This window comes from Cervus canadensis, chromosome 29 (genome assembly GCF_019320065.1).
Source record: "Cervus canadensis isolate Bull #8, Minnesota chromosome 29, ASM1932006v1, whole genome shotgun sequence".
Lineage (NCBI taxonomy): Eukaryota > Metazoa > Chordata > Mammalia > Artiodactyla > Cervidae > Cervus > Cervus canadensis.
The window spans coordinates 43,033,623-43,051,559 of NC_057414.1; the positions used below are offsets into that span (position 1 = coordinate 43,033,623).

At 50.8% G+C, this 17,937-nt stretch overlaps 1 protein-coding gene across 5 annotated transcripts in view; it reads right to left on the reverse strand.

Annotated features, from left to right (window-relative positions):
• Positions 1–7,040: 7,040 nt before the first annotated feature.
• KMT5B (lysine methyltransferase 5B) overlaps positions 7,041–17,937 on the reverse strand; it is a 53,145-nt gene continuing 42,248 nt past the window's right edge. For all 5 annotated transcript variants that reach the window (XM_043451197.1, XM_043451198.1, XM_043451199.1 and 2 more), the window contains one exon: positions 7,041–11,381. In XM_043451197.1, coding sequence (XP_043307132.1) covers positions 9,898–11,381 — 1,484 coding nt within the window. In that variant the 3' untranslated portion in view covers positions 7,041–9,897. The remainder of the gene's footprint in view (positions 11,382–17,937) is intronic.

Below are 17,937 nucleotides of genomic sequence, written 5' to 3' on the forward strand. Positions count from 1 at the left end.
CCAGATGCCAGCCCCGCCGGCCCCCTGTCCTCAGTCTGCCCACTGTCCGGAGGGCAGGCAGCTGGCAGGAGGGGCGGGACTGCCCCCAGGGCCTCTGGGCAGCCCGCCGCCTTGGCCCCCCGTATTCCTTATCTCTGGGGTGGGCAGCTGAGATGGCCCATCCTCTCGAGCGTCCAGCTTGGCTTCGTGGCCAGGATGCACTTTCTTCCCCGTGGGGAGGGCGCTTGGCCCGAAGAGAGAGAGTCAGGCCCTCCTGCCTGCCCTGCCCCTACCGTGGCAGACCGTGGCCTGCAGGGGCCCCTCTCTGAGCTTCCTGGCTGCCCCTAGGCTGATCTGGAAGGTTCGCTGAAGCTGGGTGAGGCTGGGTTTGTGAGCTCGGGGCTCGCAGGGCCGCGTGGGAAGCCCTGGGAAGCAGGTGTTTCTGTCTCCAGAGCTGGGGGCGGGGTGCGGCCAGGGGACAGCTTGTGCCCTACTCTCCTGCTGGCCCCGGCTGGCGGTGGCAGCTGTAGCACGTGGAAGCGGAGAGGCCGCGGCCTCCGCCCACGTCCCTCTTGGCCAGCGGCCCCCCCAGCCCAGACCTGGGGGGGTTCCAGGCTCTGCTCTCCACCTCCTCCGCCCCCCCGGGAAGCCCCTGTGTAGAGTCGAGCGTCCTGGGGCCACGTCTGCTTCGGCCCCTGCTCCCAGCGGCCCCTGTGTGTCCAGCTTTGCCCGGAGGGAGAGGCTGAGGACAGGAAGTGGGAGTAGGTGGGGGGGGCTTGGAAACCCCTCCCATCACATGTGTCCCCTCACCCAGGCCTTCTTGGGGTTGATACCTGTCCAGCCACGGGGACCCCTTAAGGGTACCAGGGCTTGGGTTGAGCAGAGAGGAAATCAGGGTGCGGTGGGGGGGCAGAGAGGGGTCCAGGCCAAGGGAAAAGCAAGCAAAGACCGCCAAGGGAGCCCCAGATGGGACTGACGGAGCCCCACCCTGTCCCCATACCAGCGCTCCCAGCTCAGCCAAACCTCAGCCTGACCCAGACTCCAGTGGGCTTTTGTGAAGCTGGTCTACTCAGCAACCCAGGCTCCTCCTCCTCCAGGAGGGCAACGAGGGCCACCTGTTGCCTTTGTGTGTCTCTCCCAGAAATCCAGGAGACCCCAGGAGGCCTCACCTCCCCAAGGCCAAGGCCCACTGCTGCCTGGGGGAGGGGCAGAAGGCTGTGGGCCCAGCACTGGCCTGGGGTCTCACTACCCAGCTTCCCCACCTGCAGCTCCAGGGTTGGAGAGAGTTGAACATTAACCCCCTTGGCAACTGGCCCCGGCCAAGCAAACACCTGTTATCACATGTCAACAGGAGCCGTCTCGATGGCCGGGCTGGCCGCTGACTCAGGGCACAGGCAGCGGCCTGGGCACTGCCTACCGCGGCCAGCGTCGGGGCTGACCTGCCTCTACCTCCCCGAGTCCAGGTGCTGCCTCTGCCTCTTGTTTGCCGTGTGACCCCTGGCAAGGCACGGTCCCTCCCGGGCGCAGTGTTCCTCTCTGTAATGATGGCCTCCTGGGCTGCGGGGCCACAGGTGGGGCTGGGGTCCAGAGGAAGACTGAGGAGGTCTGGACTGGACCTGGGTCTGACCAGCTCCCTTATTCATATTAACTGTATCTCATTTGGCAGACATACAGGTATCCGCTCTACTCGTCTCGCGACTTTCTGTTTGAAGTTTTTCAAAACAGACATTTGGAACCACAGGGTCCTGGCTCTGCCATCTTCCTGCATGACCTTGATCAACATGCAGCATCTACTGTATTCCCTCAATTGTAAAATGGGGAGAATTGGACTCCAAGGAATCAAAGCATCTGTCCGTTACTGATCACAACGCATCTTTCTGCTCCATAAGCTGGAGCATAAGTTCTCCATTTTACAGAACAGGAGACAAAGACTGAGAAATTAGGAAGTGGTGGAGACAGAATTTGCCCCAAGGATGCCTGACCAGAACACTGCCCACTCACCCTACCGGTGCCCTGTCTCCCTCCCACCCCCACCCAGTCTCCTCGGGGCTGCGGGCTGGGTCCACCTCTAGTATTTCCTTGAAACTTTCTAGATTGGCCACAGTGAACTGCTCATCATCCTTCCCAGAGGACACCCTGTCCTTCCTCATCTCTAGGACTTTGCACGCATTGGCTGCCTGTCTTCTCTTTGAGTTTATGAACTCCTATTCACCCCTAGGGGCCCTTCTTAATCTTGAGTCCTCCTTGAAGCCCGCCTTGATTCCCCAGTAGAAGTGGGTCCCCTCCTCTGTACTCTATCAGACTACTCACACACCAGTCAGGCACTTCTCATCCTGACTTGCTGTTTGCGTCTCTGCTGCTTGTGGGAAGGGCTGGGGCCCCATCACTCCTGTGCCTTTGGAGCTGGGGTTGGGGTCTTCATGTCTTCGGTGCTCAAGGAGGGAGGGGCGTCAAGGGAGCAGGTGGACCTGAGACCCTATGGAAGCCTTAGAGGAAGGGGGATGGATCAGGGTGAGCGAAGGGAGAAAGAACTGGGATCACCTGGCACCATATTAACAGTGGAGAGCAGTGGACACCAGCTCCGGCCACCGGTGTTTTGAGGCTGGGGTGGAGGAGGTTGTGATTTAGGCCCTCTGAGCAGGGGTCAGCGGGAGAGGGGGCTTCTCCCGTGGCTCAGCGGTAAAGCATCTGTCTGCAATGCAGGAGATGTGGCAAGAGCCGCGGGTTCCATTGCTGGGTCGAGAAGATTCCCCTGGAGAAGGAAATGGCAACCCACTCCAGTATTCCTGCCTGGGAAATCCCGTGGATAGAGGAGCCTGGCAGGCTACGGTCCACGGGGTCACAAAGTCGGACACGACTCACTCAGAGCCTAGACAATAACAACAGCTGGTGAGGGCAGAGGTCAGAGGCCATTGAGGGCAGGGGGTGTCACGCAGGCTGTTGAGCTGGCACTGTTGCCTAGGGTGCCAGGCGCCACATGAAGGCCCAAGCGGTGTTCTCACTTAACCCTCAAGCATCCCAGAGCCACGCGTTACCCCCTGGTACAGGAGAGCAGAGGGCACACGGAGCCAGGAAAGGGGCTGCCTCGGAGCCGTGTGGGCAGCCTGGGCGGTGGGCGGGGGGTGGGAGGCCAGCTGCGAACCTCCAGCCGTGACCCCAGACAGGGTCACTTCTAGGGCCAGCTCTAGTTCACCTGGAGGCTGGCAAGTCATCCGTCCCTCACCCTTGTACCCCAAGAGGAAAAATGCGGTTTAACTGGCAAGAGCAGGAAATCATCTTCTGTTTGGTTTTCTAGGAGAGCGACTGCGAAGGCCTCCTCCACCTGCCAGAAGCGGGGAGGGAAGGTAACAACGGCCTTGGACTCGAGCCCGGGGACCTCTGCCAGCGGCCGCGTCCAGCCCGCAGCCCCAGGGAGGGCCAGGGAGGAAGCACAGAGCCCGACCTCCCCAGGCCGGGGGTCCGAGCCCAGGCGAACCCGCCTCCTGGGTGGGCTTCAGACACAGAAATCAGCTTTCTGTCCTAGAATGGAGCCCAGCCGCCCAGGGCTGTCATCACAGCGTCCGAAGTCTGTCCCGTGAGAGGCCAGCTGCCCGTAGGATAGCACAGGTGTGCTTCAGGGAGTAACACAGAAACCTGCTTGTCGGATCTGGTCCTTCCTCCCCACCTGGACATTTGTGTGCGTTTGTGTGAGGTCATTGTCACCACTGCAATCACAGGCTCTCCAGGCTGGAGGAAACCCTGGGCTTTTTCTTCTGCCGTCCAGAGGCATGTATGATTCACTTTTTCACATGCAGACAAGCCTGCACCCTTTGGGGGCCCCGCAAACTTGGGTGGGGGCCTCACCCACTCTGGGCAAAGGGGAGGTGGTCACCCCGCATATCTGCACGATAACCTTTGGACAAAGTTCTCCCGGCCCCACGGAACCACGTGGAAATGAAGGTAAAAAGCAGTGATTGCTATTTGTCAGCAGCCAGGGGAATTCTTAGGAGACAGACGCCTGCAGAATTGACCCGGAGAAGGTGGGGCCTCCAGACTCAGGCTGGAGTGACCCTTGGCTCTATGACCCTCACCGGCCAGCGTGGTCCTGGCTGGACTCCACCTGGAGCGGTGTCCTGGGGCCACAGCGGCCACTTGCCACCAGCCACGTGGCCTCGGGCAGACTGATTCAGCCTTTCTCTGAACTGTGGCTACTGAGCACGTACTACCCCAGCTCTGGAGGTGGACAGGGAGAGTCCATGAGACGCCCCTACAGCCTGAACACGGTGCCCCCTCCCCGTGTTTGTCCCCCACCAGGCTCAGCTCTGTCTGGCTTCAGGAGTGCTTGCTTGCTTCCCAGGGCTCACAGACATGGCCATCCCCTGCCATCTTGGCTCCCTTGGTTCTGTTCAATGTCCTGGCAAGTCAGGACCATGACACTCTCCCCCAAACCCCATTTAAAATGCAACTCTTCCAGCCTCGAGAACCTGACTTCCGACCTCAGGTTCTTGTCCAGCTACTGCTGAGCTATTCTGACCGCAGGAGTACCTCCAGGCCTTGGGGAACTCTACTTTCCCTGGCCAGAGGCCCACTCTGGCTGCAGACTCTTTTTCCCTAACCCGAGTGCAGGCCAGCCATCTTCACTCAAGCCCTTCCCCCCCACCCCTGAAGCCTCCAGCCCTGCTGCCTTCTGAGGTCTCCCACCTGGCTGAGAGCCTCACCCCTGTGCTGAGAAGTGCTGCCACCAGCCTTGGCTCCCGTGGGTTCCTACAACACTGACTGGTACCTAGACCTCTGTGATGCTTCACACTGGGCTTCTGCAGTCAGCTCCCTTCCCCTTTCTTGATTTCAAATCTTCTTCATGCTCCTGAAGCTTTGGGCCCCGCATCTCCTCCCAATCAGATGACCTCACCTCCTGTGCTGTGCTGTGCTTAATACTCAGTCGTGTCTGACTCTTTGAGACCCCATGGACTGTAGCCTGCCATGGGGATTCTCCAAGCAAGAATACTGGAGTGGGTTGCTATGCCCTTCTCCAGGGGATCTTCCCAACCCAGGTCTTCGGCATTGCAGGCAAATTCTTTACCAGCTGAGTTACCAGGAGGTCTGACCTCACCTCCTCAGTTCAGTTCAGTTCTGGAGCTCAGTTGTCTCTGACTCTTTGTGACCCCATGGACTGCAGCACGCCAGGCTTCCCTGACCATCACCAACTCCTGGAGCTTGCTCAAACTCATGTCCATCGAGTCACTGATGCCATCCAACTATCTCATCCTCTGTCGTCCCCTTCTCCTCTGGCCTTCAGTCTTTCCCAGCATCAGGGTCTTTTCCAATGAGTCAGTTCTTCCCATCAGGTGGCCAAAGTATTAGAGTTTCATCTTCAACATCAGTCCTTCCAATGAATCAGACCTCACCTCCTACTTCAGACCAAACAGAAACCCAGTGCTGGAACTGGCTCCCCCTTACACGGACTGTCTCTTTTCCTCTTGTTGCCAAGACAGACCTGTAATCCTAAGACGACCCCTCCTCACCGACTCTGAGGAAACCACACCCCACCACCAGCCTCACCCTGTGGAAGTTTTCTGTCTCCATGGTCAGACCTGCTGGTCCCCACCTCCTTCCTATCCTCATCATTTCCACCTTCAGTCAAACGTCCTCTCCGCCTGCTCTCTCCTCAACCTGCCTGGCTCCTCCTGGAAGGGCGTCCCCAGACTGGGCTCCCGCAGGTCATGAGGACCACAGAGAGAATGCACCTGCCACTCTGGGCGGAGCCTGCTCAGGGGCTCAGACCAGGGCAGCCCTCCTGCACGCCTGAGCAGACCCAGCAGTGCTCTGCTTCCCCTTAGCAGGATAGGGTAGGTGACCCCCAAAAGAGAAGCCACTGTCCACTGCAACTGAGCAGGAAAACTCACTAATCTGACAAGGAGAAAACAGGGTAAAATAAAAACCTTACCAAAGTTATTTTGATGAGGCTGCAGACTCTCTTCTGTCTTCCGGGATAGCAGCTTTCCAACTGCTTCCAAGAACGAAAGCTTAACACCCTGGGACAGTGCGAGGGTCAACGTGCAAGAAGGCAGGTGGTGGGAGCTCGAGCGGGAGACCCTCCCCCCGCCTTCCCAGTTCTGCCCATCCATGTAGCCTGCCCCTTCTGGAAGAGTCAAAACCCACTTTCCCTCTGGGCCCATCACTGGCAAACACAAGCGATGCCCAAGCTCTGTGACAGCAGGGAAGGGAGGAGGCTGGAGACCTTCTCGTCCTCCCTTGCAGGAGATCACGCTTCCTAGTCCTGGGGTTCACCCAAGGTCAGCAGCAGGCTTGCACCTTGCTGAGTGCCACTCCGAACACTGTGGGAGCACGTTCAGTCGGCACTGGAGAAACAACTCACATGAGGCCTCTGGGCGGCAGGCCACTGGTTATGGAGAAGGAGCAACTTGCTTCAGGGCAGACAGCAGACTCGAGCCTCTGAAAGAGGCTGTGGATTTACCAGGCCACCTCTTAGCTTTTTGTCACACTGGGAACCCAAGTTCATGGCCTGGTTGCAACTCTCACACTGACTGCCCTGAGAGTGGACGCGGCTCACCCTGCAGCTTAACTGGCAATAGGACCAGGTGTCCACGCTGACCTACAGGTGCTGCAAAGAGGTGGTCTGGGGGTGAACAGCTTGCTCAGGGTCACCCACATGTTGCAGAGCTGGGCAAACTCAGGTTTCCTGATTCCTAAGTCAGTCTTTTCTCGACTAGGTTTTGCTACAGAAACTGGGAAAGAGGGACCCACACAGTCCTATTTGCGCCAGTTCTGTCCAGTTCAATGTGGGAAAAGACCAAGAAGTCAGGAACCATTAGTTAACTTTCTCAGGTTCAAGGGCTGGGAGGGTAGGCAGTTTACAAGTGGTCTCCCCACTGAGAGGAACGTATGCTCACCCCAATCTAAACCAAATGGCAAAAGAGCAGATCAGGGCTCGGAAAACTCAACATGCAGAGATACTGAAAAGCTTCAGCAAGTGTGATTTTTACAAATTCTACTCTAAATGAAAACCTCGTGGACAAAGTCACCACTTTGATCTTCTCAGATACAGTGAACACCGGCCAAACTGTTTTAATTTCCGAATTTATTAAAATGATTAACCTCAATACTGCAAGTGCATGTACAAAATATTTGTAAAAAATGTTTTTTAATGAAACGTTAAAGAACTTACCTCAAATGCTGAAAAAGTCCTTTTTTTTTTTTCCATTCTTTCAGTACAAGGAATACATTGTATCTCAAAAGTATTACAACTCAGCAAAACAATTTAAAACAGTAATTTGAAAAATGATTGAAAATTGAATACTTTACATATATTTCTACGATCGTTTCCTAATTCTTACAATGCCACAATCTTTACCAATCATTGCATAAGCTCAGGCTAGAAGTTTTATTGATTGCAACCTTTTCCAAGTGGTCGGCAGTGTGTGGACTTGGCCGTTCCACACAGTCCTACAGCATAGGCAGGCCAACACCGAGGCCCCTCACTGTAAAAACGGAAGTCAGGTTTCCCTGGAAGGCGTCGGCCATGGCCGCCGAGCGCTTGTGCACACCGCCTCCCGAGGCAGTGACCGCCGGGCCTCACTGCTCCGGACCCACGGGAAGCTCAGCCCCCAAAGACGGGGCCTCAGTAAAGTTAAATGTCATAAATAAATTACTAAAGTTAAGCTTAAAAAATGGAGAAAAGTGGGAAATGTGGTATTGTTACTTTTTCCTTTAAGACTGAAATTCCTGAAGTGGCTATTGTTGGTATTCCAAAAGAACGGTTCAAGATGTAGTCTCTGAACCTCTTCCAGACTGCAAACTAGGTGGGGTTCCCACCAATCAGGGTGACTCGCTGTGCTCCGGTGCCTCCCGGACGCAGGGTCTAAGCGTGACCTTCTTGGTGCGTGAGCCCCCCTGCCCCCCACGGCCACCTGGAGACTCGGGAGGGCTGGGTGAGTCTGTAAAGTGCTCTGCGTGCTCGGGGACAGACCTGTGGGACCGCCCTACGTCGAGAGGTGAAGATGCTAGATGGAGTGAGCCGAGGGGGTGTGAGTGGGCGAGGTGGGCCGTCTGATCCCACGTTAATACCTGAGGGATGTAACTGCACCGTAACAAACAGGGACGAGACGAGAGAGAAGACCACGGAAGTCATTCCTTCAAGGACGGAAGGAGCGGAAAATTTTAAATTAGAGAACCTTTACGAATATTACCAATTTCTACTTGGAATCTACTAGCAACAGTTTTAAGGAACTTAATTTAAATTATGTCCTCAAGAACCTAGAAGCTGGCAGGAATCACGAAGTCCTGACAGCAGAGGTTTTCCCACTGGACTGCTCATTACCTGCAGAGGCCTTTCAGTATCTCAAGATATGGGCTACTCTTCTAGACACTACACGAATTCCCTAAATTGATTTTACTCAGGAACACTGTATATCCGAAAGCACATGTACACATTTCCCAGAAATAAAGAGACCCACTGGTGTCAAACACCTGCTACAGATTTATATTCTCAAATTCTTTTTCCAATGATTTGTAAAATAATCCAGAGAAATGGAAGGTTGGTATTGAACATAAAGTAGTAATCAAAAATTTGCTCATTAAGTTACTTAAACATTAATTTCTCTTTTCAAAGTGCTTCAAAAACAAATTAAATCTGACTCCTCTTTTTTGTTAACTGATAATATAGTAAAAAAAAAAAAATCTTTGATATTTTCAAACATAAACTAACATAAGCCAAGAACTCCCACTGATGCAGTGCTTAAAACTATATATTTATAATTTCCTATTTTATTGGCATGAATATTTCTAAACTTAAAAACCTTCCTGGTAAGTTCTTTTAATTTCTTATGACAAAAATTTCTCACAACACAAATATTTACAACATATACACTGTTTTCAGTTCTTTACACTGAATTTCAAAGACGAACATTTTTATAGGTTACCACAGAACAAAAGCTGTGACTCATGTTTTTATTTCATAAACTATTATAAGTTAAAGTGAATAGTTTTTTTTTTTTAATATTCCTTGTAGCATTTTACAAGTGCAACAGAAAACTCGAAGACCCAAATTAAGAGAGCTGTAATGTAGTTCATTAGATAAATGTTGCTTGTTGTCGTCACATTGTTCACAGCAAATCTTTTGAAAAAATAAGCACCAATCATTCTTGCAAAGAACAATTTTATCTAAAAGGATTGAAAAGTGTTAAATACAAGGTCTTTTAATTTACATGACAAGCAATAAATACGCTGTATCGAAACTCATCCTGCACACTGCTACCCTTGTACATGTAATGTACTGAAAATTAGCTGTCACGCGTGTAATTGTACTTTTTTTTTTTTTTTTTTAAAGAAACCAATTTGAGTCCCACCCAATGGTCTGCTATTTAACCAAGGTCACAAACAGTACACCTGGGCCAGCAAACAGTGTGAAACTGACAGAACTCCAAGGGGGAAACACCTAGCAAATAAATCAAAAAGCCAAAGATCATTGCTGGTGATATTAGCATATACTAGAAAACCTTAATATGCTGCTGCTATGATTTGTTTTAAATTATTGTTTAGTCATATATTAAAGAGCCAGTTGATGCTTTTAAAGTTAAAAAAAAAGGAAACTGTGTAGCCACATTATTGGTTTCAATGTCCTGTGTGGAAAGTTGCTATCACTGTACAATTTTGCTTGAGCCTTTATTTTACAACAGGGCTTTACCTCTAACTCAGAATTGCACATAAGAAGGCTATTTAAAAAGTACAATAAAAATTTGCACAAATCAGACTTTTTTTAAGAAGAGTCAGTACGCTGTACACTTTCTACAGTATTATGCTGATAAGTGATGAGACAATAGAAGTGCTGCCACTAAAACGTTTTCAGTTGAGGAATAATTGACTGGAATTTTTTATTTCTTTAAAGTAGTTATCCCGGGTCAAGTTAAGACCAAGAGCTTATTATGCGTTAAGCCTCAAAGACTGATCTTCTCTCCTCCTGGAAGAAATGTCAATATCTATAGAGTCTTTCCCAACTATGAGCCTCAACCGCTTGGCCGGAGGCAGAGGGATAAAATCGTCTTCAAAGTCATCGTCATACTCCTCATCCTCGTCGTCTCCCTCTGAAGAGGAGGAGTCGTCTGTGCTCTCCTCCTCGTACTGACTGTAGTCATCCACTTCCATACGCGACTCCAGGAGGGACAGGGGGTCACTACAGCACACCCCGTTCTCGTGAAGCCCCTCCGTATACGGCCCCCTACTTTCCTCGTCCCGCTTTAGCTGGATTTTTAATTTTGTTGAACTACTGCCTGATCCTGAGTTAAATCCATTGTTGAGCTTTGCTACATAGAGGTTATTATCATTTTCATGGTCTTTACTTAACTTGATGCTGATTTTTGAAGAATTCATCCCATCGCTCTCTTGGTCATTTGTCTTGCTGCTGCTGTCATGACGTCTGCGAAGAGTCAACTTGGGAATCCCAGAGTTATTTTCCAGGATTAACTGTGCATCATACCTCGTGATCCGCCTCTTTTTTTTACTTTTCACAGTTCGGAAGCCATCTTTTGTTTTGAAGCTCTCTGATGTCACCAGGGATGCACCGACAGGCGAAGGGGCCCGGGCCCAGTCTGCATAGCTCCCGGGCACGCCCTCCACGCTGCTGTGCTCTCCGGAGTCAGGGCGGGCCCCCGCTGCCTCGGGCCCCGTGCCGGGCCTGCCCGGGGACTCATGCACGGGACTGGCTTCCTCTGCCTTTGCCAGCTGCCGCACCAGCTTCGCCGGCTGTGTCTTCTTTTTGGACATGCTGCTTTCGCTCTTAGGACACCTGGCTTCCCCCTTCTGTGCAGCTTCGTGGGCCAGCTCTTCGTCCATCGCCGCGGGAGCGAGCTGCTCGCCACCATCTGGGCAAGGTTCTGTCAAGTCACTTCTATAGTCATCCAGCGTATTTGGTTCAAGCTTGATGTCGGAGGTCTCCTTCAAGGTCATCCTTGTCCTCATGGACCGCCTGGTTGTGTAGGTGCAGGGGGCGCCCTCCGCGTGCGAAGGGGTGCCTCGTTCCGAGTTCTGTCTGTGCTCTCTCGCCGCGTGTCTGGTTAAGCACCCACTGGCCACCGTGGCCTCCACTGGTCCCTCTGGCTCCTTCTCTTTTTTAATGGGCAAATTTTTGTAGAGAACGACTTTAGGCTCTTTCAGTACCAAGTTTCCCATTTCGAGTTTTCTCGAAGCACTCTTCGGCTCTAGCCGTTTGCAATGATTTCTTAATTTTATCTTTGATAGTAAAGGCTTTGCAGGTTTTTTCAGTTTCTTTGGTACCCTGGAATTATTTATAGGAGTTAGCTTAGATGAGGTAGAGTTGGAAGAAGCTGGAATTCTTGATATAGATTGCCTTGTTAATGTTCTGCTCTTGCTGTTCTTTTTTACACCAACTGAAGATTTTCGGTTAGAAGCTGTAAAGTTAAAAGAAAAAATAAGGGTGAAAAACAGTCTTGGTAACCCAGTAATGTTCAACAAAACAACGCCAACACCCAGATGATTAGCTGTGAAGTGTTTCAATTCCACACACAGGTGGTACACAGGCCCCAAGTGAGCTTCTGTCTGCACACAAGCAATTCCTACAGTTTTTCTTTACGTTATCCCTCTAATTTCTGCCTCTAACTTAAGAAGCACTGATTCACGTTCCAGGGAAGTAAACTCAGGGTTAAAGGGTTCTTATAGCACAGCAAGGGCCTAGATTTCATTCTAAGCTTGTCAGGGCACTAGTCCAAACTGAGAATTTCTTTTCCTGATTTAATATTTTACTGCAGAGAACATCTGAAGTAAAGCTAAGCAAAACCAGTATTTTTTTCGTTCACAAATTCTTCTTAAATTCATCATTTAAAATGTTTCCATTATTCATTAACTCAGAGCATAGTACTTGACCAGTAATCCAGAACAGCAACAGGTGACTAAAGGGCTCCAGGAGACAAATTCTATTACAATGTCTTCAACTGAGAAAGAGATCCTAAGAACCATACGCAGAATGCCAGGCTGGATGAATCCCAGGCTGGAATCAAAAAGACTGCCAGGAGAAATATCAACAACCTCAGATACACAGATGATACCACTCTAATAGCAGAAAGAGGAACTAAAGAGCCTCTTGATGAGGGTGAACAGGAGAGTGAAAACACTAAGACTCAACATTCAAAAAACTAAGAACGTGGCATCCGGTCCCATCACTTCATGGCAAATAGAAGGGAAGAAAAGTGGACACAGTGCCAGATTTTCTTTTCGTGGGCTCCAAAAACACTGTGGATAGCAGCTGCAGCCATGAAATTAAAAGATGCTTGCTCCTTGGAAGGAAAGCTATGACAAACCTAGATAGCATATTAAAAAACAGAGACATCACTTTGCTGACAAAGGTTCGTATAGTCAAAACTGTTTTTTCCAGTAGTCATGTACCGATGTGAGAGTTGGACTATAAAGAAGAGTGACTGCTGAAGGATTGATGCTTTCGAATTGTGGTGTTGGAGAAGACTCTTGAGAGTCCCTTGGACAGCAAGGTCAAACCGGTCAATCCTAAAGGAAATCAACCTTGAACATTCACTGGAAGGACTGGTGCTGAAGCTGAAGCTCCAATACTTTGGCCACCTGATGCAAAGAGCTGACTCACTGGAAAAGACCCTGATGCTGGGAAAGATTGAAAGCAAAAGAAGGGGACAACAGAGGATGATGGTTAGATAGTATCATCGACTCAATGGACATGACTATGAGCAAAACATGGAGGACAGAGGAGCCTGGCGTGCTGTAGTCCATGGGGTCTCAAAGAGTTGGACACAACTTAGCGACTGAACAAGAACCACATACTGTCACTCCCAGTAGATATTTACCCCAAATATCACACTGTTGAAGCTGTTCCCTTCAGGGCTGTGAGCACCTGCAGAGACTCTGAGGCTGCAGGGTTTAGCTCACCCCATCCCTCCAGTGACTGCCCACTGATGACTAGAGTGAGAGAAGGAAGAGTAACACAGCTGGAGTCACACTCGGGACAGGGGGGACCCAAATTCCTCCCTCTGGACAAGGATCCCAAAAGGCTGTAACAATCCCCATGGGGACAAAACCTGGAAACTAATATGACAGCTGAAGGGCTTCTCAAAAGGCTTACATGTGACTCGAGGCTAAGCTCCCTGCATGGTGAACCTCTGACCTTGCCGCTGACTTTCTGCCTTCTGTTTTTCTCTCCGCTTACACACTGGATCTGTATTCATAGTGTTTTACAGGCGCCCTTTTCTCCAAGACGTCGTCTGCTTCCCATCCCCCACCTGAAGACCTCTTCCCATCAAAATACCTCTTTAAATCATTCACTAGGGATGTTGAGATGACCACACTAATCCTCACCACCTCTTAGCAGGAAACAGAATGAAAACCAGTTTACTATGGGTAAGCCCAGTACATTTCCCAACAAGACTATCATTCATTCCATGCTGGGGGTCGCCCAGGGCAACTGCTGTTCCTTCTGCATGGCTGAGCAAGTTAGGTTACCATCAAGTCGTTTTTATTGACAGAGAAGCAAGAATGCCTAACAGAGTTCCCAAAGTATCAGACCATCAAGAATAGAAGTCTCTGTACTAAGGAACTGGTTCATAAGTGGCTCTGGGATCTCCAAACAGCAGAATCCCAGGAACAATATCCCCTGACTGAACTAAGAACACACTTCTCCCTTATTTTTGGAATAGTAGTAGCAGTAAAGTTTGGTGCCATTCAACTTGAGAACCATGGTATCATGAACTGGAATTACCCAGAACTTGCCAGAAATAATTTTTAAAGTATAAGGATATCCAGGGAATCCTTTTGCTAAAAGATTTCTTTATGCTCATAAGGCTTCCTACAAGGTGAATGGAGGTGTGTTTATTGATGGAAATGCACCAGTGTGCTGGTGTTCGTTGTTCTCAATGTGGTTGCTGGTGACCTCTCTCCATGGCTCTTCAAGGACCGTTCTATGATCAAGCTTCTCCTTTCAGACCTGCAATCACTCCTCTGCAATGATCATGTACTTCTTGTATCCTTGACAGCTATCACCCTGCAGTTTGGATCCAGTTTATCGCCCTCAAGAGACAGCTTTGGCCAATCTCTCTCACAGCCTCCTTGCCATGAAAACCCATGAAGACGTTTCAGCTGGGACCTTTGCTGTTTCTCTGCAGAAGGAGACACTGCTAGCCACTCTTCTTCCTGAACGGCCCTCCTTGCCTGTTCACAAGAGCCATCCCCTGGCTGTCCCTCTGCGTCCCTGGCAGGCTTCCTCCATCTGCCCCGTGGCCTGTACTCCGTGACCTGGACCCCTTCAAAACTGTCTCCCAGGGATAAGCGGCCCCTGTCCCGGCTGTTCACAGTGACATGCTGGCAGTTCCCATGCCATGTTCTCTAGCCCAAATCCCTCCTTAATTAGATTCACCTTACCCCTTGGACCTTGATCTCCCTCTAAGGTGGTCTCATAAGCCCCTCACAAGCCAATATGCCCAAAGGGAACTCACCACCAAGCCTCATGCTCCTCCTCCTGTTCTCCATCTGGTTCAACACCACCACCAGGCAGTCAGCTGCCTGAGCAGAAACAGGGAGGTCATCCCTGATGCCAGCCACCACGTCCCGAGGAGCTCACTCCTGCACTGTCGCTGGACCCGCCTCCCCCTCCATTCCCAATGCCACCGTTTCCTGCCGTAACTCCGGCACCAGCTCCTGCCTGTCCCTGCCCCCTACTGCTTTCCCAGCATTCCACTCCCCACTACAGCCCAGGGTGATTTTCCTGGGACTTCTGGTCGCCTCTGGGCTTGAAACCTTCCCGTAACCTAAGACCGAAGAATAAAGTCCAAAATCTTCAATTCCGGTCACATCCCTTCTCTTCCAGCCTTGATGACTCTATTGACCCAATCCTACACTGGTCTTCACGTCCTCATTTGGGACGGTCCCTCTGCTCTGAGCACGGTCCGCTTGGCCGACTTCTCACCCCCTTTCAAGACTCAGCTCAGCAAACACCTCTCTCAGGAAGCCTTTCATGACTTTCTTGACAGGTTACCCTCCTAGGACTCCTCACAGCACCTGAGGTTCTCCACACTCGGCACTTCCTTTTAAGCCCTGGATGAATCTCACTGTGTGGTGATTCTGAATCTCGGCTCTCCCCCTTGCACCCCTCCTTTCAGGAGGCTGTTAGCTGACTGCAGTGAACCACTGACAAAGCACTTTAGTATGTCTGTGTTCTAAAGAGCACAACAGAGACTGTAGGCGATGCTACATCTTTTTGCCGTAGAGTTCACTTACATATTTATGTATTTATTGGTGTATTCTCATTTCCTTTGAAAAGCATTATCTTATCAAAAGCCCAGCTCAAAGGTGTGCTCAAGTCAAAGGACAGAAATAGCACAGCTGGTAAGACAACTGTGAGTAACGGGACTAAGTGCCCAGGGCTCGTCACTGTCCCATGGAGGCGCCGCTACCCTCTATTGCATGGGGAGTGCCAGCAACAGCGGGCTGAAGGAGAGGCGCTGAACTAAGAAGAGTCTACCAAGAGACTAAAGATCCTGACACAGTGGGGGCGGGCAGGGCAGTGGCTCCCCGGGCTCCAGCACTAACACCCCATGTGGTACCCTTCCCTCATGGGGGACAAATCCCAACCGCATAAACCTGGACAGTGCTTTGGGTTGGAGACACACACCCTTAGCCGTTAGTATGTACTAGGTACAGTGCGGGATGGCCAAATTAGTATGACCTGAATCCTAATAAGCATTCTTTGAGGTAAGAGCTATTACCCTAAGTGAAAACCAGGGTCACGTGGACTCACGTGCCTGTCAGGAGTGTCCATCTGGTAGGCGGCAGAGATGGGATTTGAACCGAGGTTTCTGGCTCGAGGGGGACCACACTGTCAGGTGGCCTCTAAGGCACACCACAGAGCTGTCATGGGGCCAGTGCCAGCTCCTGGTAAAGGACCTGCGGTGTGGCCATCATGGCGACCTCAGGGTGCCCTCAGAATCATCAGGCAGCTCTGCGTGGGCTTCAAGAATGACAGCCAGAAACAAGTGCAGGGAAACAACGCCAAAGCACCCCAATGGTTTGGGCTGCATCTACACTCTGCACTGGAAGAGCCCCAAAAACACACACAGTGGGACCAAGGGAACACGAGGCCTCACACAGCTTGAGATGTTCACAACAGGGGGTCTAAGGACTTCAGTTCAGGGAATTTATCAGGCACCACAAGCAGGCTCCACCTCACGGGACCACCATGGGCATGTCTGCCTGGAACAGGGTGTTGGAAAGGATTAGGAAGCAGCCTGTAGGCTCAGCAGAAAAGAGCATTCAGATTCACTAGTGATGTCTGTGGCAGGACAGAGAGTGACAAGTGGTGGCCCAGTCCGTCTCCAGGATGGGTGCTCCTCAGTCAAGCTGAATGAGATGATTCTGCTGGGGGGAGTCCTTTGGGACTTGCACTCACATCCTGAGGCAGCACTGTGGGGAGCGGCCTAGCCACTGAGGCACAAGAGCCAAAAAACCCAGAATCTTCTAGTAACAGCATATAGTTCAGGTCTGTGGACTGATTCTGTGAAAATGGATCTCTTGTCTCCTCTCTGGATGCTAAAGCAAACAGTCAAGTTGTGGTTCTTGAGAAGACTCCAAAACAGGAGCTGCATGGAAGGAAGAAGTAATTTTTTCTTCCAACTAGGCAGAAATGTTTAAGAACATGTATGTTGTTCAAAGAAAGCAGTTCCTCTCCAGCTGTGAGCTGCTGAACTCTAAGCAAACCGTGGGATGAGACGGGTACTTCCAGCCTGTACACCTAGGATCTGCCCATGCCACCCAGGAGAGAGGCTGGGCAGCTCCGGCCTCGCACCCACTGCAGACTCAAGGGTCCTCCTTTCAACAGGCAGAGGAGCACGGTCAAGACACAAACACCACAAGAAATACAGCCTAAAAGAATACTTGGAAGAGCCTGAGAAATATTGCTACAAATATACTTAGTGAACAAGGTTCTCAGAGATGGCTGGAGTAAGCCTCGAGCTCCTTCAGAGCCCCCGGCCATGTCCAGTAACTGTCTCAGGACCCTCACAGTTACTTACGCCAGCTCTTGAATTACTCAAGACAACCATTCTGTAGAAAGGTAATCTGAATAAAGGAAGCACCCCAATATGAGCAGTCACAGTAAAGTGCTAGTTCTAGTCTGTAATGCTGAGACTACTGCTCAAAGGATTACCTGCTTCCTCCAGCCTTTAGGAAGTGGCATGTAGTCCTCAGAGTTACTGTGTACTGGTCCGGTTCTGGAGCTGAGGCCTGAAGTCCCTGACAGAAGGGCCTGAGCCTCACGCACTTTTCTATCTCTTTAACAATAGCAGACTTTGAACACGTATTTGGTTTATTAACATATATTCCCTAGATGGTCACATAATAGAACACTCAGCACCTTCCAAAATTTTTTTCCCCTATTTTGATTTTTTACACTAAGTGGTGTACTGAGTTCAGTACCTGCACATCAGTAACAGAGTTAATGCATCAGAACACGAAACACCCCAGCAACGCCACAGAGCTGTGTGGACAGCTTCGGGGCCATCTCCACTCGCGGGAGCAGCTCACTTTTAAGTGTTATCATGTAGACACTTTATACAAGGGGCTTCAAAGTCTCCAGTTTCACCAAGGAACCAGACTCAGAAAACAAAATGTTGATTATGCTGCATTTATTATTAAAACCAACAGTCAACAGTGAATGACAAACTAACTGCTCTTTTTGGTTCACTCTGGACGTTAAAGACTGAAGAGGAACAGAGCACTGCCTCCCGCACTACAGAGGGCAGCCCTGGCCTCCGACTCCAGCAGCAGGCTGATTCGGAAGCTCGCGGCAGCGACACTCACCATCATGGGAGACGCCGTCCCTGCTCTCTGGGCCTTTCTGTAGTGGAGAGCACCCAGAGGGGGCTCAAAGCATCAGAAGACAGGTAAAAAGTCTCCAAGAGTCAGACCTCAGAGGGTACTTACTGCTCAGAAGTATGT